The sequence below is a fragment of the Mauremys mutica genome, chromosome 1 (assembly GCF_020497125.1).
Source record: "Mauremys mutica isolate MM-2020 ecotype Southern chromosome 1, ASM2049712v1, whole genome shotgun sequence".
Lineage (NCBI taxonomy): Eukaryota > Metazoa > Chordata > Testudines > Geoemydidae > Mauremys > Mauremys mutica.
This window is the reverse complement of record NC_059072.1, coordinates 216525980-216549991: the sequence shown is the minus strand read 5'-3', so window position 1 is coordinate 216549991 and position 24012 is coordinate 216525980. Positions and strand designations below refer to the sequence as shown.

The 24012-nt window shown below is 39.9% G+C and overlaps 1 protein-coding gene across 18 annotated transcripts in view; it reads right to left on the bottom strand.

Moving 5' to 3' along the window:
- Positions 1–24012, bottom strand: part of DMD (dystrophin) — a 2044659-nt gene that overhangs the window by 654575 nt on the left and 1366072 nt on the right. For all 18 annotated transcript variants that reach the window (XM_044996713.1, XM_044997415.1, XM_045002732.1 and 15 more), the window contains 2 exons: positions 14792–14939; positions 12122–12271 (listed from right to left, as the gene is read on the bottom strand). In XM_044996713.1, the coding sequence (XP_044852648.1) occupies positions 12122–12271; positions 14792–14939 (298 nt within the window). The remainder of the gene's footprint in view (positions 1–12121; positions 12272–14791; positions 14940–24012) is intronic.

Genomic DNA, 24012 nt, shown 5'->3' with positions numbered 1-24012 from the left:
AACTCATTTCTTTTTTCTAGTTAATAAATCTTTAGTTACAGGATTTGCTACAAGAGTTGCCTTTGGTGAGAGATCTGAGGTACAACTGACCTGGGGTAAGTGACTGGCCCTTTGGGACTGGGAGTAACCTGAATATTGTTGGTGTAAGGATCATCTACCACAAAGACAAGAGGACTACCTGTGAATCCATTTCAAGGCTGTTACCATGCTTTGTCTGGGCCAACAGGAGAAAGAAAATCCTAGGCCCCGTCAGGATTGCCCCCCTCCTTGTTTCCTTCTGTCCTTGCAAGTAGTCATCCTATTAGTGATCCTGAGGTGGAGGGGAGGGGGATTTGTTGACTGATTGGCTGGGAAAATAATGCAATAGAAGCTTATTGGCGCCTATACCCACAAGGGGAAGGCCTATAAATCCTACCCCTGCCTGGGGTGCCATTCTGCATCTCGCTTTCTCACCAATTTCCATGATTAGAATAGGACTGGGTTTTGAGACACTGCTGTGGACATCATGTTAGTCTCCTGTAGGGACTGGGAAGGAACCTTGATCTGGCGGATCAAGGTTTTCTGCCTTTCTCTCAGCAGCTGAGGCACCAGGGGGGTAGAATAAGTTGTAAAATTCACATTGTCCCAAGTTGGCAGGGATTTGATCAATAGGGGTCCAGCTCACTGATAAACTAGAACTGGATGCAGGATTAGGAGAAGGCATCTCTTAATGAAGATGAGGAACAGGATTGGGGTTCCTAATGTCTTGTACAGCACGGAGACAACCTCCTCTTTCCCATACTCTCAGTCCTCTTACAAAGGGGGATGCCGGGACCAGGTTAAAGTTGTGGAGGGCAGAGGTGGCTCTAGACATTTCGCCACCCCAAACACGGCGGCATGCCGTAGGGGGCGCTCTGCCGGTCGCCGGTCCCGTGGCTTTGGTGGACCTCCCACAGGCGTGCCTGCGGAGGGTCCACTGGTCCCGCGGCTCCAGCGAAGGCACGCCTGCGGGAGGTCCACCTGAGGTGCCTGCCGCCCTCTCGGCGACTAGCAGAGCGCCCCACGAGGCATGCCACCCCAAGCACGCGCTTGGCATGCTGGGGCCTGGAGCCGCCCCTGGTGGAGGGGACGGACTGAGGGTAGCCTTCCTCAAATGATACAGCTTACAGAAGGAAGGATAGATGACCTGGACTGAATGAGTCATTGCCAGACAGTTGCGTTACTAAGTAAAGTTGCGGCCTACTTGAACCACATCCTGGTGTCTTGTCCCTTTCTTAGAGCAATATCAAGGGGAAAGGGGTAAAGCACCAAAGCACAGCTAATATGACTAAAAATAACTACTCCTAACAATTAGTGACCAAATTCACTAACTGAAAAAATATATATACACTTGTGACACACACAACATGGTCTGTCATTTACAGTCTACACAACCACACTTCTCTAGTTTAGAAATGCATGGAACTATCAATGACAAATGATTCATAAAGTTCAAAACTTTAGACTTTGTTTAATCAGAAACTTCTGAAAGATAATCAGTTTTGAATAGATTAGATTGTAAGGGCATATCTTTCTATGCAACTTGCCTTAACCTCTCCCAAAAGATCACCAGCATAGGCTATCAGCACGGTTTTATTTTTGCAGCCAAACAACATGGTGGGAAGACATTTTGATGTTTTATATGCTTACTAGGCCTGATGCTAGAATAAATTACTATGATCTTTATTGCTGCTATTAAAATTTGCTTAAAGGAACAGGGTCTACTTTTAAAAATAGTTTTAAATCTTCATTGTCAAAAAGGCTCTCAGAAAAGTATACATATAAAACGTGGTTATCTATAGGTACCTATTTTCTTTCTTTACCAATATAAGTCCTTATATGGCCTCATCACTGTAGTAACCAAGATTCTCCAGTTCTCTTTTCTACTCAGCTGAGACAGAATGGTTGCCTTTTGCTATTTTTGAGCTTTTCTGCATCAGTTAGAGCTAGGCAAATAACTGAATTTTTGGTTTACTGGCAATTAGGAAAAAATCTAAAGAAAATGTATTTGGCATCAGCTCAAACAAAAATGTTCAGAATTTTATTTTGAATACTTTTGTTTTCAATAATTTGTTCAACCTGAAATTAAACATTTTGTTTTGATTTGAAGCATTTAAAATTTTTTTTTTAATAAAACCAAAGGAAATTTCAAAATGAAAAGTCATTTCAAATGAAAAAAAATTGAAATGTTTCAGACAATGTCAGAATAAAACATTTAGACTTTTTTAGATTGGGGGAGGGGTTATTTTATACAAACAATTCAGCCAAACTGATGCACACTCAGAAAATGTTTTGGTGTTGCTAAGTCTGCATTTTTCTCTGAAAAAAGTTTCAGTCAAAAAGTTTCACCAAACTCTAGTATCAGCGTTACTGTTGATGAAAATATGCATGTGCACCATTATAAAAACAATTCTTGTAAGTCAACTGTCTATGTGACAAACTGGCAAGGAGAATAACATTTTTTTCATAGCAAAAATGGTTTCTTCAATTTAATGACAAACCGTAGGAATAGCTCCAATTTTCCCCCCTCAAAATGTTGTGTCCCACTTCAATTAAAAAAAAAAGTGAAAAATCCAATAAACCCAACATACACCCAAAACATCTAACATAACATCATGTCTTAGTTTTCGTAACTGTAAACACAGACTAAGATTGATTAACTGATGTCTTCATGAAAAATTTGACTTCAATACAGAAAGCCAATGATGAGTCACTACTAAAGGCAACACATGAACTATAACCTTGTTGTGACTTTGACTTCCTGCATACTTTCTATACCCATCTGTGTTTCTCTATACTTGATCAACCAAGCTAAGACGATCTGCACTTTTCCTGGTGGTACAAAAAATGTTCACAAATTATAGTCATGTTACTCCACTCACATTTTTTTGTTCACAGAGCACAAAAAATTGATTTGCTCTGGCAGTCAACATTGAAACAGTCTCTTCAATGTGTAGTAATTAGTTCTAATACCAGCAGACAAATTAAAAGGCAGCAAAACAAAATATCTCCATCAGGCACTTATAATAACCTTCATAATCCATACAGTATATGTCTTGAAGACTAAGGCAGATAAATGAGAAGAATGCTGATACTGGCACCCAGCTTACTTTCAGATAATCTAGCTCATCTCTCTTGGCTGACACGAGAGCAAGAATAACATTAAAGAGTAATAAACTCCTTCCAGCAAACCTCTGATTCCATGGTTCAGTGGCCCCAGGCCTAATCTATCAATCCATTTACTGCACAATAAAAGGTAAGAAACCCATTACAGATCTGTTGTGCCCTGGCAGGTGGTATATGACAAGAACTGAATTCATCAACTCCAATGCCTAGTGCCCCTTTTCTATGCTTTGAAGCACCAGGTGGGCAGCTTACCTGGACACAGCAGTACAAGTTTAGTTATTAGATTCTTTGAGCTATGAAAATAAGTAATGTGAAATTCTTGATGTGAAGGCATAAAACTGTGATAGGACACTTTATTTTCTGTATTATTAAGACCTTTCATAAAGACAGCACTGTTATTTTCATTTTTACACAAAATATTGGCTTGGGGAAGGTATAATAAATGAAACTGCGTTGGAATTTACAAGCCATGATTTTAAATGTGGCCTTTAATCTTTGTTCTCTACTTAAACTGTGTCTAACATAGTAGCATATTAGAATCACTATTTAGAAGAGTGACTAAAGAAATCTAATTTAAAAATTACTGCTATGTCAGAGGAAGGAAAACTCTTCAAATATCTGTTCTCAAGGTCATCATCATGTGATCTAGACACTTAAAAGCAAAGACAATGCTGAAGCAAAGCAAAAAGTCCCTTTTATTTGACAGCAATTCCTTTCATATTTGATTTCTTTTCTAGGCTTATTTTCATTGCTGTAGGGCAATGATTTCTGTCACTATAAAGAAGGTTTGAACAGGACTTATTTCAAATATGTCACCTTGAAGGTCAAGACTCACAAGTGATATCATTCACATCAAGACAAACAAAAACCCATCATAACCTTAAAAGACAGTGGGACAGATCCTCAACTGGTGAAAATTTGCATAATACTTTAAAATCAATGGATCTACCCCAGTTTACACCAGCTAAAGATCTGCTCCACTGTAGCTACATTTTAACATAATCTTCCTGCCATTCATACTACGTTCTAAAGTAATGTAGGATGAGATCATCAGGAATAACAAGTGTTCATTCCCAGCACACAAAATGTCATGCTATGAAGTGACCAGCTGAATTGCCTATTCACAAAGCAAAACTCTTTGAAAAGGGTCCAAAGAAAGGATAACCTCACAAGGATCCCTGCATGCCACCTGGTAGATCTGATGGAAGACAAGATCTGAGGTTGGAGATGCAGCTAGATTTGATGGTTGAGTTTCAAAGGGGATTTGAGAGGACGATGGAAAGACAAGGCTGAAAGGAAACATCATGACTTGAAAATGCATGCTGGACCAGAGAATTGAGAGAGTAGATTGCTGGATGAGAAAAGTGGTCAGTAGAAGCATGTAACAACAAGAACAAGGCAGAGGAAAAGATTGACTAGCAAAGGAGAAATAGCACTGAGGTACAGGTTCGTGAGTTGAAAAATGAAGGTGAGAGGCAGGCAGTAACCAAAGATGGGAGAGCATATAAGAAGGGAAGAGCAGCTAGTCCTACAGAAAGGAAGGCAGAGAAAATGGAGATAGTCAGAGTTTGGAGCCCTAGGAGGATAGAGGATGACTTACAGAAGATTGCAAGTGAGAACAGAAGATAAAACAACTTGCAGCCAGAAAGAACAGAAAGAGGGAAGGCTGGAGAATCATACAACACCAGGAAGAGGCAGGTGTACTTGACCTGGGACTCCCTACTAATAAGAACAGAGGTCATAGAGGACAACCTTGGTTTGAGTGATCATGAGTTAATTAATTTCAACTTAATGGAATGGTAAACAAAAACAAGTCCACAACTAGGGGTCCTTGATTTCAAAAGGGCAAACCTAAAAAAAAAAAAAAGGGAATTTGTTAATGAAGTTGACTGGATTGAAGAACCCAAGGATCTGAATGCAGAGGAAGTTTGGAATTACTTTAAGTCAAAGTTGTAGAAAATATCTAGAGCCTGTAACCCAAGCAAGGCAAGGAGGGGTGAAACTCATAGGGAAGGGTTGGAGACCAAAGTGGGTGAATGAGCATCTTAAACAGGTTAGTAAGAAAAGCAGAAACCCTATGAGGAATGGAAAAAGGGATGGATCAGCAAGATCTTAGAGGTTAGAAAGAGTAGGGGAAAAGTGATAACTGCCAAAAGCCAGGCAGAGTTGGACCTTGCAAAAGAAATTAAAATCAATAGTAAAAGGTTCTTTTACCAAATAAATAAAGACAGCTATGAAAAGAAATGAGACCACTAAGCCCTGAGGATGGCGTGGACATTACAGATAATCTAGGCATGGGCAAACACCTAAATGATTACTTTGCCTCAGTTTCTAATAAGAATAATGAAGAGCTTGGGGACAGTGCTAGGGTAGATAATATAGGAACAAAGATATGGAAGCAAAAATGAGCACATCCAAGGTGGAAGCCAAACTCAAACAGCTTAATGGGACCAAACTGGGGGGCTCAGATAATCTCCATCCAAGAATATTAAAGCAACTTCATATGAAATTACAAGCCTGATAGCAAAGATTTTTAATGAATCTGTAAACTTGGGGGGGCGTAATATATGACTGGAGAATGGCAAATATAGTGCCTATATTTAAAAAAGGGGGGGAAAAGTGATTCAGGAAACTACATGCATTTAAGGACAAAAAAAATTGCTATAAATAAATAGGGAATGTATCACAGTTGGAAGCAACAGAGGATGAGAAAGATCTGGGGGTTGATCAAAGGATGACTATGAGCTGCCAATGCAATGAGGCTGTGAAAAACGCAAGGTAATTCTAGTAGACACGGGTATGTGTTATTACCATTATACAAGGTACTAGTGAACCTCATCTGGAATACTGTGTGCAATTCTGGTCTCCCAGGTTTAAGAAAGATTAATTCAAACTGGAACACAGGCAGAGAAGTGTTACTAGGATGTCAGAGGTATGGAGAACCTACATTACAAGAGGAGACTTAAGGAGCTTGGCTTGTTTACCTTAATATAATGAAGGCTCAGGAGAGAGATGATTGCTCTCTATAAATACATCTTAGGGGTAAACACAAGGGAGGGAGGGAAGGAAGTTATTTAAGGTAAGGGCCGATGTCTGCTCAAGAACAAATGGATATAAACTGGTCACCAACGTGTTCAGGCTTGAAATTAGACAAAGGTTTCTAAACATCAGAGGAGTGATTTTGATCTTTTTTAACGTCAAAAGTGAAACTTGTGGGTGTGAACCTATGAGTAGCAGCCTGCACCTGAAGTGGCAGCAGAAGCTGTGCTGGAACCTATTATATTTTAGCAACCATATTTGTTGTTAATAGAGGAATGGAAAGGATTTTCAGGTTATGCCAAATTACATTATTACTACAAGCAGAGGGTTGTAGTGTGGTTCCATTGAGGCGGGCAATCCAGGCCAATTTCCTAAAGGCCACTTCACTCCCCACTTCACCCCCAACAGCACACGGAATTCAGAAAGGATACAATAAAGTGTGAAAAAATGTTCAATAAAACATCTGTATTAGATACACACTTACTGTTCAAAGCCAGGTCAATGCATTAAACTTATGAGCCTTACATTCTCTCTCCTGCAAGTACAATGTAGCTTAGAAATCAGCCACACTGGATCATCCTGGATCATTATGTCTTCCCGCATTCTGAGTCCAAATAACGTCTGAGGGTGTATTTAGTCTGCTTCTGCCAGTATTATGAATCCAAATGGTACCTGCAGTTGTATTTAGTCCATGCCTCCCTATATTAGGGGTCCCAATGGTTGCAGATGATGTATTTAGTCACAGGAAGGTCTATCCAGGAATGCAGGGTGCTTCTAAGGACTTCTTAATTTGTCTTCATCCTAAATCAAAATCTTATTGATTTTGCCATAATTTTTGTCCCATTCATGACTGGTGATGCATGCAGATGTCTCGCTGAATAGGAACTCCTGACAATCATTTACATTCCGGGGCAGAGCATACTTGTTAGGGATGCCTCTGTAGCATATAAGCCCCTCCATTCATAGATGTGCCAGGCAATCACCAGAGGCCTAAAAATCTCATTAGCATAGATGAGTGGCTCTCCTCCGATGGCCTAAAACAGAAGGTCATACTTCCACACGGGCACTTTCAGACCAAGAACATTCTCCAGAGCTTGCCCCACATGAAACTATTGTAAACCAATGCTAATATAACCTCCCCCTTACACACACACAGGGAAAAATTGTGGCGATTTATAAATGATTTTAATTGTTTTTGCTATGTGCTCTTACCATGACATATGTTGGCTTGCAGCATAGCTTGCAGGATCTTATGCACCGTCCAGAGATTTTTGTGTGAATAAAATAAAACCAAATGATAACAAGCATCATCCTTTGACTCTGAATTGATCCAGCTCCAGGAAAATGGTAGAAAAGTATTTTTTTTTAAACAATCAGAGAATAATGTGCACTTTAATTTGCCTTGGCAGGCCCTTCCACCTCTACTGCACTTCAGCCAAACCAAAGAAAACTTCATAACACAGAAAGGGAATATCTTTCCCTGTCCACTCTCTGGAGTGTTGCCTTTTTATGCTGGCTTCAAGGTGCCAGTCCTTCCCCAAACAGGCAGAAAGTTGCTTCCGCTATAGGGAGGAGACCAGCCTTCCACCCAAAAGCCTTTTCTTCCTGCTGCCACTAGCCATGCTGCAGCTTGTCTCTCCTCTTTCCTCCCCCTCTCATTAGGAGAGGATGTTTTTAAAGGTCACAGGCAGCCCTTACTTGGATTCAGGTGGCCTTAGTTGACTTGAGGTAACTTCTTTTCAGCTCATGGGGAAAAGCGCTTTTACAATTCTGGGGCTGATTAATCTGCCTTCCACTGCTCTCTTACAGCTGTCTGGTCTGACTTTGTCACAGCACTGAGTCACTTCTGAGCTAATATATTCAGCAGCCTATACAGCCTTTGGACTATTCTGGGGCTGGCCGGTCCATGTCTCAAGCAATGAACATTACATGGAACAGTCAAATGTACCCTGTCCAGTCCTCCAATATTATTCAGCTCCGATCCACTCATGCAAAATGCACCAGAAGGGCCAAGGAGAACAGGACACCAATGAGCACCCAGAGGCAATGAAACTGCTATGGTGACAATATACATTGTTTTACTGTTGTGCACTTTGGTCTGTTTGATTTCTTAATAGGCATTGTTTTTGTGTATTACTTTTTACGTTTTAATGGCAGCTGCTCACCTATCAGCATTTTTACACTGTTATTTGTCATTTGCATGCATGTTTAAAATAAAATCTTCAGTTTCCACACATGGTTGCATAAACAGGTTTTATTAATTTTATTAAAATGGAATGTCACAATAATTCATATGCTGTGTGTTGAGGTACACAACCAGTTTCTATAAGATGCACAACAGAATTCATAAAATTTCATCACAGTAATCTAAAAACTGTGTGATGAGGTACAAAAACAATATGTATAAAATGAATAACAAAATTTAATAAAAATAAACGTTCCCAAGCTGCCCCAGTCCCAGAAATAGTGGAATGAGTGTGGCACAATTACAAATACTATGTCATTCCCCCTCGTGCATTGCACCATGAAAACCTATGATGTGGGCACACAAAGCACCCTGATTTCTATTACATATGTGGATCCTGATCCAATAATAATTGTGTAGTTTCTGGTTGAGTGTATAAGATCAGCAATCTAGCAGTGTCTTGAGTCCACTCCTGGCAAAATGGCTCATCTTTCTCCTCACAGACATTGTACAATACACAGCAGACCACAATAATGTAGATGTTTTGATAACATAGGCATCCAAATGATTTTGAGGGCAGTGCCACTGAGATTTCAATCTGCCAAATGCACATTCCACCATCATTCTACAGCTATAAAGCGTGTAGTTGAACTTTCTTTTGCCAGGCCTTCTGTAATCAGGATACAGTTTCATAAGCCATGGAAAAGGGGGCATGTGGTATCCCCTAGAATGACAGTGGGGACAGTGACTCCATTCATAATACCATTTGATGTGAACAATATGCCCTCTTGTCTGTGAAGGTAAAGTCCCAGGCTCCAGAAAATCCTGGCATTATGCACCCTGCCAGTGCATTCCATGCTGATATCCAAGAACCAGCCTCTGTGATTGACCAGGGCCTGAATAAAGATGAAGTAGTACTGTTTGCAGCTTATATACTCCTGTGTTCCTTACGGAGGGCAAACTATGGATACATGATTCCTATCGACAGCCCCAGAACAGTTTGGAAAGGCCATTCTTTCAAAACCAGCAATTATTTTGGGAACATTTTTATGCCCACCACCTTTGGGTAAATCACAGTCCTGATGGCCTCACAAATCTCCACCACCACAAGCCTCACAGTTGACTTGCCAATTCCAAACCAGTTAGTCATGGACAAGAAGAAGTCTGGGGTAGTCAGCTTCCAGATAGCTATAGTAACCTGCTTCTGGACTGCCTGGGCCTTCCTCGTGCACATTTCTTGACATTGATCACACAGCTCCATGAACATCTACTTCTTCATGCATAAGTTTTGGAGCTTGTCATCCCAGGTCTGCAATATGATGTGATCCCACCAATCTGTGCCCATAATCTTGCTCCAGAAGCTCCGTTCTATGTATGAGGAATCTGCAACAGTCATGAGCAGCATCAGCTGCGTTCTGGCTGCCATGTCAGTACTGCCCTCTGATAGATGCCATTGATAGGACAAATACCACTGCTGAAACATCCACCAGCACGGAGATACTCTCTCTGATTCCCAAAATAGGAGTGAAAGTATAAGCAGAAGTTCTTCCACCAACGCTGGATTACTGTTACTGGCTCTGGTTGCAGGGAGCTTTCAGACCCAAAAATGGCTCTGTTGGAGATGTTGGCAGGCTACAAGCACTTCCAGTCAAGTACCATGAGATGAAGAGATAAGTTCTCCCACAATATACCATGAACCAAGGCCTAGAGAAGCTACAGCTAGCAAGGGCGTTTAAGAACCCTAGGATAAGCCCCCAGAAGTAACGAGATCTGACTTTCATATACAGTTTTCTGGGTCACTCTGGCCATGACAAATGAGAAATAGAAAACATTTCTGTATTAATCAACAGGAGATAAAAAGGAATGTAAAAAGATATCCCTTTCACAAAGTCTTGGAATACAGAAACAGTCAATGACAGATTATATTCAGAGTCTGATAAAATCAGAAATCACAATTTCTGTGTAAATGCATTTGTAACATCTTTTACAAAAAGATACACCAAACACCAACAAAAAGAACACATGTTTCTTAAAAACTAATTCTTTCCTTTTAAGCTATGGCCAAAATGTCAAGCATTGGTCCCTAAAGTTAGGCATGTAAATCCATATTTAATCATGTAATTAGAAGTCATCTGATTTTCAGAGGTGCTGAATTCATTCATTTACAGTTGACTTCAGAGACATATCTGGGAGCTCACTCATTTTCTAGAGAAAAGGACACTTCTGTATAGGTGCCGAAATACTGATTTAAGTGCCCATTTCTAGGCATCTAGGTTTGCAAATTTTGGTCAATATTGTTTCTCCTTTCAACCTGAGCAGTTAGTCAATGTTCAAGGCCTTGAAAGGTTGTTTCTGTTAGGAGGCAAAACTGATTATATGAATCAAATGGTTCTTTGGTGTAATCCTGATTATCTACAAAGAATGTAAACAAAGGCATGTCCAGAAGAAGGATGATGCAGTGGTTAGGGCACTAGCCTCATACTCGGAAGACTTTGCTCTCCAACTTCTTGTGTGACCTTGGGCAAGTCACTTAGCTTCTCTGTGCCTCAGTTCCCCAGCTATAAAATGGATAATAAAACTTCCCTACCTCTCAGTAAGGCTAAATACACATCAAAGTCTGTGAGGCATTCAGATACCACAGTGATGGGGGCCATGTAAGTACCATAGATAGAAAGTCCTGATTCCCTAACACAGTAGAAACAAACAGGAGATGTTTCCTTTTTTCAAAAATTCAAGTCTAACTTCTCATTAAGAACTCTACCCAAAAGAAGCTTCTTTGGCTTTCTCCTAGGGGCATACATCACTGATTCTCCCACTATCTGCTGGATTTCCCCCTGCTTTCAGGCTCTTTTCATACATACATGCATTTGCAACCAAATCAATGCCTCAGATCCTGAGTATGCAATCAGTCTCCAGGAAAGTTCCTTGGCCCACATGATTCAGCTTCTACTCAAGCCTTGCCATGCTGCTCTGTGCCTTGGATGATGGCTTCTATTGTTTCTGCTATTAATAAATAAAGAGGTATTTAATTGCTACCTCGTTTAGCCTGAATGAGGGGTACTTGGAACACTCATCAATTTCTCCTTTAATCTGTGACTGACGGCCAACATTAACACTTTTTAGCATAGCAATATATATATTCAAATAAAAACCAGCAAAACCTTTCCCCAGCCCTCTCCACAGGCACAGAAATCTAAGGTAGCAGAATAAGTACAATGCCATTGCACAGGAGACATGATCTGAGGCAGCATGCAAGGCCTGCATGATGCAGAGTCCAGTGCCACAGAGGCTGCCTGTATAATTTTAAGGGTTTGGAGCGGGAAAAGAGCTGGGGTGTGGCCAGTGGTTCCACAAATGTTCCCAATGGAGCAGTGCCATAAATGCTACAGAAGCTACTCTAGCCTCAGAGCAGCAGTAGCTGCCACAAAACAGCCAGGATTGGAGAACAAATCCTTCCCCTCTTCTCAGCATTTTTTAACAGAATACCACTTATTTAAGTGCCTATACATGGCTGCAGAAAACTAACTTTAGGCACCCATTTAAAAAAAGAATCTTGACCATACCACTGTTATTAAGTCACCCAGCATCACAGCTACAATTCTTGTTTGCTGCTTTTTTTTTCTTCTTATCCGATGACAGATACAGATTAACCTTCATGTTCATTCAGAGAAAAAGCATACAAACGACAGAATGTATAAGTACTTCTAACAGATTAGAGTTATATGTCATAATATCATTGCTAATATATCTAACCTTTATCCAGAGATCGTTAGCCTCCTTGAGCCTATTTTCAAGCTTATGTTTTTCTTCTGGGTTCAGTGATGTACTTCCAAGTGCTATTCCTCCAGTTTCAGTTAATCGTTTCAATATTCCCTTGTGTGGAGGTAGCTCTTCCACTCTTAACTGGAACAGACAAATACAACATTGAAAATGAACTGTGGTAGAATTTTCAACTCCCTTATCTTCGCTGCTATTGATTAGTCTATCAGCTGCAGAGACCAGGCTCAGGGCTCAATTCAGCACAAAATAGCCATGGCTTTCTGAGTTAAAAAGGCTCAGAAAAACAGCAAATGCTGACTCTATTAGGCAGACTTATAGTGAGGAAAGAGCGGCTCTCTGAGGAGACCAAAATGGAGGGAAAACAAGCTTCCCAGAGGGAAATAAAATAAAAGTTCATCTCTGCTGTGTGATTAATCTTTCCTTCTGGTCACCTGGTGCTTTACTAATTGCTGCCTTTTGTTTGTGTGAACTGTAAGCCCTTTAGAGCAGGTTCCATGTCTCTTCCATGTTCTGTGCAGTGGTAAGCACTCTGATCCAACCCCATAAGCAATAATGTTCATAATATATCCATAAACCCTGCAAATCAGAGGGCTACTGGTAATGTTTAGGAGTGTCCTGCCTATCATGTCCCAATAATCTGAATCCATTCCCCTTCCTGTATGCAATTACTGCAAATGTATAGTGTTAATATAACTTAACATATCAAGTAACCAAAGAGTTATATAATATAAAGTGCAAGCTTCCGCAGCCATCATTTAAAAAAATGATCCAAGTCTGGGATGGGCCACAAGAGAATCTTTAATAGTTACTATATCACTGGGTTTGGGGTAACTTCCTTTGGGTGGATCAAAAAGAAAAGAGGTGGCTCACAGCATAGCTTAAAAGCCTGAAATATGAAGGAAAAAAATATCATCACCAGTAGGTTTGACTTTGGACCACCCATCCTTTAGGAGTTACTGGGGGAGGGGTTCCCTCCCACATTAACATACTTCTCTCCTGCCCACATTAATACATATTGAGAAGAGAGAATCTTCATCCATATATGCGCTTTTCTCCCCCACCTGCTATCCAAAATGCAGCTACCAGCTATTGACATTAGTACATTTGGGTCGGAGACCTCCAAAGCTCTACACATATGTATGAAAGCTCAGAGGAGCTGCGCAGCAAACAAACAAACAAAAACCCCACTTTCTAATGTAGGTAGCATTTCATTTAGATTGTAAGCTCCAGAGGACAGGGATTGTTTAAAGTGCCATGGACATTTAATGCTCTGTAAATATAAATAAATAAATGCTGCACAAATAATATTTTCTTTGCATTTTTCCTAGATTTCACAATTCTGATATTACTGACTCACAGGTTTAAAAACTAGGTTTGTGAGTGCTAGAAGTATACCTGGATCTAGAAGGGATAACTTAAACAAAGGCAGATGAAAGATGAAAAGCCTCTTCAAAATTCTTCCTCTGACTCACTGACATTCAGTCAGTCAGGATGAAGTCCATTTAGCCCTACATGCATCCTCCACAGATATCAGTAAGACAATCTGGTTTATAGGAATGGTCATAGGAAGGCTAATTTTACATTATGTGTCAAATAATGAGAGGATACTTTTCATTAGGAAGAGGAAGAGTGCAACCTCTGTGGACTAAAAGGGCAATAGAAGTGTTTTAAAAGGAGAGGTCACATTAACGGTTTAAAGTATACAGAAAGTAGCTGGAGCTCAGTAAGTAAAGTAAAGATAAACTCTAACTTCTTGCAGCAAAAGAAATAAGTCATATAGGAAACAGTTCCCCCCACCCCAAACAGTTTCAGGGTGCTTTACAACCAAACTTGTTTTAAAATTGCAGTTATTGAGGATGGTTTAGTTTTAAAAGCTGAACAGATCAAGCAGTTCAAATAACAATAGGGAGAAACAAACTGTACAAATGAAGGGCAGTTACAGCCTGCTCTGTTTACATTAGTGTAAGATCATAATTAGGACACAATAGGTCATTAACTAATTCAGATCTCAACAGGTGACTAGCCATATATGATAATAGAATTACAGGAGTGTTTGGGAAGCCTGGAGGTTCTCACATTTGGCTATTCCTGGCAATAACAGGGAGGCAGTTTTCACATATTCTGCTGGCAGCTGGAATCTCTGGAGCCCCGAGGACCTTTCATTTAAACTTAACTTTTCTTATTAAAATTGCCCACTTTGGGTTTTTTATTATTTTATATTTTTAAACACACTTTTGGGGACTTCTTTCAGACCCCCACAAGGAAATACCTTGCTGCTAAAATGGTTCAGCCAAGAAAGGAGACATTTCTTAATTAAATTAAAGAGCTGAATATTAAGCATTAGGTTTTCTTCTCTGTCCTATTTCCTGCTAAACACAGACTAGTTAGGGATGGAAAAAAGTGTCTGTTTTACAACTCTATATTTTCAATTACTTTTTCTAGTCTAATTTTAATGCAGGCAATATATTCTGATACCTGGGCTTTAAAACACAGGACTTCCTATTTTTTGTATTATCTAGTAAATTGTGGAATAATAGCGATTAAGTGTTTGACAGAAATCAATCTGGATTAAGAACAACAATTCAATTTGTTTATGCAGATATGACAAACTAAGAAGACATTAAATATAAGAATTTATGTTACCTTCACTTTTTCAAGAGAGTCTTTTAACTGTTGCTCATTTCCCAGTTCAAGAGGAATACCAACAATGCTGTCTGCTTCCTCTAACCATAAAATGAACTCATTTAAATCTTCTTGCAATTCTGACAAAATATTTTTTTCTTCCTCCAGCCTACAGTAAAAGAAAAAAAGAAAGAAGAAGAAGAAGAAAAAAAACACTAGTGTTAATAGGGGAACTCTGTGTCATAGGTAATTATATTTCAAATGCAATCTTTATTATTATAAAAATAAGAAATCATCACTTTTTAACATTTTCCTCCATAACTAAATGGAGGAAAATATATACAGATTATTTGACATTAACAGTAATTCTTTAAAAGCAAAAATTTACATATTTCTTCAAAATTAATCAGAAAAGAAACACCATTCATGATAAATAGAATTAAATGTATCTGAAAATAGGTTTGGAGCTTTAATTTGCAGTTCTAAATTATCTTCCAGCTCAAATAATTATGATTTTTAACCCAGTACTGCAAGGTGCCAATAAGTCAATAGGAGTTGAAGGCAGGGGCGGCTCTAGGGATTTTGCCGCCCCAAGCACAGCAGACGGGCTGCCTGCGGCGGTTTGCCTGCAGAGGGTCCGCTGGTCCCGCGGCTTCAGCGGACCTCCCGCAGGCATGCCTGCAGGAGGTCCGCCGAAGCCGCGGGACCAGCGGACCCTCCGCAGGCACGCCTGCAGGAGGTCCACCGAAGCCGTGGGACCAGCGGACCCTCCACAGGCAAGCCGCAGAAGGCAGCCCTCACGGCGCCGGCAGAGCGCCCCCCCGCGGCTTGCCGCCCCAAGCACGTGCTTGGTGTGCTGGGGCCTGGAGCCGCCCCTGGTTGAAGGTATCCACCACTCTGCAGGATCAGCCCCCTTTGTCACAAATGATATGAAAGCCCAATTTCAGAAACTGAAAGAAATCTAAAGGCAAAGTTTACTAAATTGGATCCCTAAAATTAGGCCCTTATATCCAGTGGGGACTATTTTGGGAGGAACGATGTTTTTGTGGTTAAGGAACTGGATTTGGGATTCAGGAAAATGAGGTTCAATTCCCACCTGAGCCAAAGATTTCCTATGAACTTTGGACACGTCACAATCTCTCCACTTCCTCATCTGGAAAACTGGATAATAATGCTTCCCCTCTTCCAATGTTTGTTTGCTTTGTCTATTTAGACTGTAAGGTTTTCAGGGCAGAGGCTGTCTCTCAGACTGTTTTTGCACTGTGCCTAGCCCAATGGGGCCCCAGTCATGGTTGAGGGCGCTAGCTGCAACAACTACCACACACACACACACACACACACACACACACACACACACACACACACACACACACACACACACACACACACACACACACACACCCTAAGTAAAAGGCCTGATTTTTTTCAAAATGTGATGAATGCCAACAACCCCCATCAAACTCACTGGAGCTGTAAGCACCTGAACATCTTTGAAGTCAGACCATTTAGTGAGGTGTCTATGTATGGATTTAAATAACTGCTTTTAAACTTCTAAATTTGAAAATGATGGTCTTTAGTTTTCCTCCAATTTATACAATGGTTTAAAAATCATCAAGTAAATCTGCTTAAATGGGGTCTCAAGCCATCAGTCTTTTAGTGAAGACTGAAGCAAAACAGGTATTAAACTCCTCAGCCTTCTTGATGTCATCTGTTTTTAGCTCTCCTTCCTCACTAAACTTCCCTTCATCTTTTTCTTGCTCCTAACAAATTTATAACGCCTCTTCTTCTTGCCTTCTGTGTCCCTTGTTATGTGTAACTTATTTTGTACATTAGCCTTTGTGATTTTGTCCCTACGTGCTTGTGCTATTCCTTTGTACTCCTTAAAAATTCATCCATGTTTCCAGTTTTTGAAGGATTCCTTTTTGATTTTCAGGTGGCTAAAGAGCTCCTGATCGAGCCTTATATTGGCCTCTTACATTTAGTTTTTTAATTTTTTCTTCATATTTGGCTGGTTTGCTGTTCTGCCTTTAATATGGTTTCTGACAAATTGTAAGCCCTCCTGAACTCCTTTTCCCTTAGATTTTCATCCTGTGGGACTTTACCTACCAGTACTCTGCATTTTTAGCAGTATTATAAAGTAAAATACATCACAGGGGAGCAGTTATCCTCAAACCAAGATTTATAAACTTAGGAAAATCAGAATTAAAGTTAAGTTGAAAAGAAATCCAAGCCTATTAAAGTGAAAGGCCATACATAGCTAGAGCACCTAAACAATCTTAACTCTATCCTGTAGTGATGTTATGTAATAGCCATATGATTATAATTAAGGCATTTTAGTATTTGTAGTCCCAGATTAAATTTAAAATATTTTTAAAAAACACACTTTTCAAAAAGTCACCTTCAGAGTGTTTACAATATCCCTGTAATGCATTTTATCCTTAAATTACTGATACATATCGCAAATTTAATTTCTACCTTATAGCTTTGTCTGGGAATTTATTTGTTTTTATAACAAAAGTTAAAAATTCCATACACTAAACAAGAAATCCAAAGTGAATATTACCATATAAAATTTCTAATGAGTTACTTTTAATGTAATATCAATTTAAAATGTGAAACAAAAATTATATACATACATACATATATATACACACACACACACAAACACGCACATTTTTATGCCAGATTCACAAATAATCTCTGGCTGCTTCAGACCACTCTGCAGCACCACAAACCAGCCAGTGTATCCAAAGTTTTCCCCTTTCTTCTGTCCTTCTCATCAACCTGGATGAACCATCTCCATAAATTCCTCCTGCACCCTCTACAAGCTATTGGATGCAAACAACAGTTTTCCATCTCCCTCCTCCCTTCCATTGAGGATTGGTCCTGCTTTGAGCAGGGGGCTGGACTAGATGACCTTTTGAGGTCCCTTCCAACCCTGATATTCTATGATTCTATAACTCTCAAAATATGCATGTGTGCACACACCCCTCTCTCTCGTCCCCCACATGCACCTCTCTCACACACACACTCCCTTTCCCTCCATCCCTGTCTGTCAAGTAAGTCTGGTTCAATGGAGAGCTGTTGAACGTATGAATTTGGGAGTATGATCACTGGTGCTGTTATTTTTCATAACCGAAACGAATAAAATCTTTTTTAGATAAATGCATGAAGAATTGCACTCTCAAAATGGACACCATCTCCCACCATTCTTGATGGGACAGAAATAACAAGCTGTCCACTCTTTTAAAACAGCCACTGCCTACAGCTAGACTGCCCTCAGTGGTGCCTCCCGTGCTATCAGGAGATGGAGAAGGGCACTGTGAATAGGTGATTTGAGACAGTTGGCCATCTTTGCTAAGGGCAGCCTCAGTTCCACTGAGACCAATGGGAGAATGCAATCATTTTGGAAGAGGGCAAGTCTTTGTAACTTTCTGAAAGAGAAGATTATGTGCTAGTCTGTGCTGAAGGAGAAACTTTCAGTTATAAAGAAAGTCAGACAAAAGTGACCCATAATCTCCCGAACAAATGTATTCAAATCTTACCTATATGAGAAGTTTGCATAGTCTACTTCTGTTGTTACTAACATCATGTGAGGCCAAAAAAAAAAAAAAAAGCTTAAAACCTGGTACCAAATTTCTTAAAGGATCCATTTTTAATTCAAAGTAATTTTTGGGAAGGTATACCTACATTTCTTATATGTAACCAAGAGGTTGTCTGAGTGCAAAGTTAAGTGCAAAATGCAACTCTGCCTTAACTGTAGAGTTGCAACTAGTATTAATAATACATTCTTTCCAATTTCAAAAACTTATTAAAGCAGGATAAAAATTGGCTTAGTGTTTCTGTTTTTCCATACTTTTTCACTTTTCAGCATTATGGTTACTGCCAGCAAGAAAGTCAGAAAAAGTCAGAAAAAGCTATGAAATGAAAGCTATTTGAAACTATGTCACAATTTATTTATGGTGAGAAGGACTTTTTAACCAGATATGCTTCCTGATGGATGAGCGAAAGGGATGGTGTTTTCCTTTACAGGAAAAAGAGACTCAACAATAAAGTGCCAGCTTCAAACCCTTTAACACAAATCCCTTCAAACAATTGTTATTTAAAAATATATATCTTATATGATAAATAATTTAGAACTTGACAGATTTAAGAATACAGAAATTCCAAAAATGAATAAGAGTCTCTTGGAAGCTTGGCTTTATATCTAGAATGTTTAGGAAAAATCTCCAAAATTATTCTAATCTATGAGAACGAGCCTCTTATTTTAAACCCTTCAGTTACATTTTTATTGTAATTTCTTCTCTCTTTAATTGATAGCACTCAGAAAAATGTGTTCAACTGATTTCAAGCTTCTAGCATGGATTTTTTTCCTTCACATGTCAAGACAGCTGAATCACTGTTTTACTGTGGGGGGAGGGAAGAAAAACAGAGTATTCCTTTTATATGATAAGGTGTAAGTCTGAAAACTGGTAGAAAGAAAACTTCTAATTGCCACCTAAATAACTCATTTGTATCATCAATGGAAGAAACACAGATCAGTCAGCAGTGAAAAGGTACCAACAGGGGAACTGAGTTTGAGAGTTGAATTGAAATTCCTAGTATAAGAAGAGACAGGGAATCATAAAACTATACAGTATAGCCATGTCAGTACTGTATTCATTTACAGCGAATGAAGTATTCCCATTACATGAGGGGAATAAAGACTAAAACTTATGACAGAGAACCGCGCACTGCTTCAAAATGGACTCTGAGGTAGTCACCTGGTGCCTACGTACTACCTGATATACTCCACTGCCTGGCGAGTTGACGTGGTCTCACATTCACAAATGCACATCAGGTTGTTATCCTTTCACCAAGGTGTGCATTATTTTCTTACAAAGTAGCAGTGTAATGCAAGGAGAAACTTTTTTGTCACTTCACTCCTCAGCCCAGACTCACCTTCTGAGCTTCCCTGCTGACCTACCCCTTGCTCATATCCTCCCAAGTACCTCACTAGCCCAGTGATTACAACCCAGGTGCTCATAATCCCACAACATAATTAACTGCCTCTAGCTGGGCCTGACAGTGATCAGGACACTGCTGATAGTGTCCTGTCACAGAGGTGTATAAAATTCAACAGTATAAGAGAATTCTACTTTCCAACCAAGCTAGCAACACTATTGAAATTAACCTTCCTTCCATCGCTGTAACACAATGCACATTCAGTTTTGCTATGACCATATACAATTTATAATATTTTTAAGCTGAACTTGGTGTAGTAGATTTGTTTCTTTTATAGGAATTTAGGTTAATATGTTCATCAGGAGCTGATATATATGTAGGCTTGAAAGGATTAGATTTTTATCATAAATGTCTATTTCTCTGTATACACACAAACTGACAAAAATATTTCCATCAATAGTAATCAAAATGTACAGATAGGCAAAATAAGAAAAATGCCACTTGAGAAATTATTAGGGTTAGATTTAAGGGTATTTACTTTGTATATTTTGACATGTAATGTTGTCAATTTGTGTTTTAATGGTTATAGAGCTCTTAACTTTGTCTGATCCCTCCAATAATTTCCCACAACTGTGGAAATTATACATAGAACTCATAATTTTGCACAGCTGTGAAAATGTAAATCAATAAACACCAGAAAGAATGCTTAAAAATAAACATCAGTATTATCCCAGTAGTACACACACCCAATTACAAAGCCAAGTTGCTGACAGGTTGGTACAACAGTACAACCACATGATGCCCCCAACCACCAGCACTTTGGCCTCAAGCCAACTGTTCTCCACCAGTGACTGAGAAGATTGCTGTGGTTCACAGATGAATCCGAGCAGATGCAACTAGTACACAGTGGTGCGTGTGCATACACACATAAAATCTAAATCCATCCACCAAGGGCATAAAAACTTCTTGCAGCCTTTTTACTCCTCCAACATCAATGCAGCAGAATTACAGCTAGCAGAGCTAGTACACATAGAGAGCCAGCTAATCAATCCATACTTTCTGGTCCATCCCTTGGAATCTCCCTCTGTGAAACACTTTGAGAAGGAGAGGGGGAATAATCCACACCTAGATGTAAAAGGAATTAAGATTAAATAGCCTCACTCATGACCAGCCTGCACAATCCAGCTTGCTGTGTCCCAGATTTTGACTCCACCACAATCTCTAGAGCTCAAGAAGCTCTGAAAAATATTATAGCCACCACCTATAAAAGACCATGCATCTCCTGGATGGTGAAAGCCAGTGAAGAACAGCTGTGTCCCCTACTAATTAGAAATGTCTCTTTCAGAAAAGCATACTTGTCAAACTCCTTGAAAATTACAACCATCCATTCAATCCTCAAGCAAAACAACATTGAATTCCTCCTGATGCTCTCCCCAGTTACTGTCTGATCTCCAACTTCCTGTTCCTGGACAAAATAATTGAGCAAATAGTAACTACCAAGAAGCCACTCTTTTTCTAAAATACAGAGTGCACATCTGGAGTAGGAAAAATCTTAATAGAAAGCAGTATTATATACTGATGCTACCAAATAATTATTAATAACCAGCATGCATTTTCATTGCCTCCTGACAGCATAGTTTAAAAATGCTTTATACTGGCATTTGTAAGCTGAAGTGTTATTTCTTTGTTTACCTACAAATTTAAGGTATTGGTAGAATTTTATTCAAGCAAGTGGTAGTAATAATAATGAATGGGGTATTTAAAACTCTGCATCTGCTATTAAGTGCTAGATATTTTATTTTTAAAGTCATCTCAATGCAGTTAGATAACAAAAAGCAGTGGCTTCTGTTTGAAATATTGCATGGGTAACAGTTTGCATTATAAATGTTCTTTATGCATTTTCAGGAAGTGGAATGGCATTGATTTTGGTTGTAAAAAATACATATAGTGAAAAGTGGAACATCAAAATGTATTACTAAGTTCTATATAGTCAAATATTAAATCACACTTTTAGTCATTTATATAATAGACATTCACAAGATATGTACAATATGCAATTTCCAGCTAAGACAAGATTAGCAGATTCTCTTTTGGCCCACCTGGTAGAACTGCTGCCTCTATATACCTCACGTATCCTGCGCTAGACTGAGTCTCGGCTGCTGTTATGTGTAAGCAACCAGCATAAGCCCAGCCGCCATAGGGAAGACTTTATTAATCTGTCAATTCTGCTTAGTGTCCAAACAACAGTGTGTTCTGAACATAGAGCAGCATGAACATGGAGGTCAGTTATACCTTCTGTGAAGCTGAGCTGACTGGAGGGCAGAAGAAGGTGCACCACTCCATAGGTACTCATGGGTGAATGAAATGGTTAAAGTATTTTGAAACAGGAGTGAGGTCTCTTGCTGCACCAACCAAATAAGAGGGGAAGCTGAAGAAAAGTGCTTTTCTGCCAAGCAAAGGAGGGGAGTGAGCTCTCTGCTTTGAGTTCTGGAGGGAACTCTATTTCCTCCTCCCTCTTTCCCACACTTCCTTTAATCGAGTTTGAATCTTGAATGGACAGTTGGCTTTCCAGGAGGCCTGCAAGGGCCTTTCTTGAGAGCATCACTGGCTACATACTGACCATTATCTTTGAAAACGTGTGGTGATTGGAGAAGGTCCTGGATGACTGGAAAAAGGCAAATATAGTGCTCATCTTTTAAAAAATGGAAGAATCATAGAATGTCAGGGACCTCAGTAGGTCATCTAGTCCAACCCTCTGCTCAAAGCAGGATCAATCCCTAGACAGATTTTTGCCCCAGATCCCTAAATGGCCCTCTTAAGAATTGAACTCACAACCCTGGATTTAGCAGGCCAATGCTCAAACCACTGAGCTATCCCTCCCCTGATGAATCTAGGGGGAAATCACCTTAGTCCCTGGAAAAATTATGGCACAGCTCCTCAAGGGATCTATTTTGAAGCACTTGGAGGAGAGAAAGGTGATTAGGAACAGTCAACATGCATTCACCAAGGGCAAGTCATGCCTGACCAACCTGATAGCCTTCTATGATGAGATAACTGGCTGTGAAAATGGGGAATGTGGTGGATGTGATATATCTCAACTTTAGCAAAGCTTTTGATGTGGTCTCCCATGGTATTCTTGCCAGTAAGTTAAAAAAGTACGGATTGGATGAATGGACTATTGTACGGGGAGATTTTGGCAAACCAGTAAAGTGGCTGAAACCACTATGGCTTATTGCTAAAAGCAGCCAAGTCATCAGGCTGTAAAGTGGCCATGCAGCTTGACCAAGGCAGGAGGGGAGGGAGTTTTGGGTGCCACAAAAAGGGCAGCTTGACCCCGTGTCCTTCCTGATAAAAATTGTGTTGAAGTTACTGATACATGCATTTTAGACAAGCAGGATGTGCCCCAGTAATGTCTATTGGGGCCCCAAGGCTGTAAATTCTGGAAAAATCCACACCTGGTTAATCAATAATCAGAAGGAACCTCTTGCTTGACCATTGAAACTGCATACTTAACAAGTTTTCTTTAAGGGACATGTCATTTTATTACTAATGTATAATAGTACATTTCCAAGGGGGAAAAGTTTGAGGTAGTTGGACTCTTCTGGACTCTCCCTTTGGATACATCTTGCGGTCCCCACTGGCAGATGGAAGATTTGCCCACCAGAAGCCTGCCACTGTGTCATTCGAGAGCCACATTCAGCTTTGGTAATAATCAAGGGTTGGGTGTGTTTTACTAACCTGTTGCGGACGTGTGTAAGTGCTTGAGACTAAGTAAAGTTTAGCTTTAAGTGAAAGCACTCGTGTGTTGTCCTGTTTGTGCCAGCCATCTATCGGTTAGATGGCCATGTCTCCCCTGATTTATTTCCTGACACCTCCTCGCACACAGTAAAAGTTACCAAGAGCTTTGGATTGAAAGAACCCCAGGCAACAGAATTTGGAGGCCCCAGTGAGGAGTGGTAGAGAGAAGGAGATGGATGGTACAAACAGTTTATAGTTTGTCCATTGCAGTAGGAGGTAAAAGACGGTGGGGTGGTGTCACTCCCTACAAGTTCCTGTGTCGCAGTTCATGAGTTAATCTACGGATACATTCTGTTACTGGGACTCAGAATTCAGGCTGATTGCCTGCTCGAGTGCAGAAATTATGTCCAGAGACAGAGAAACAACTGGGAAGAATGAACAGTTGAACATGATGTTGGAATTTTGTACAAGAATATGGGGGTAATGGACTCTGGAAGCCTGGTGTCTTCAATTGCCCCAAAGCCTTCCTGCAGCTCCACAAGCAATGGGATATCTGGGTT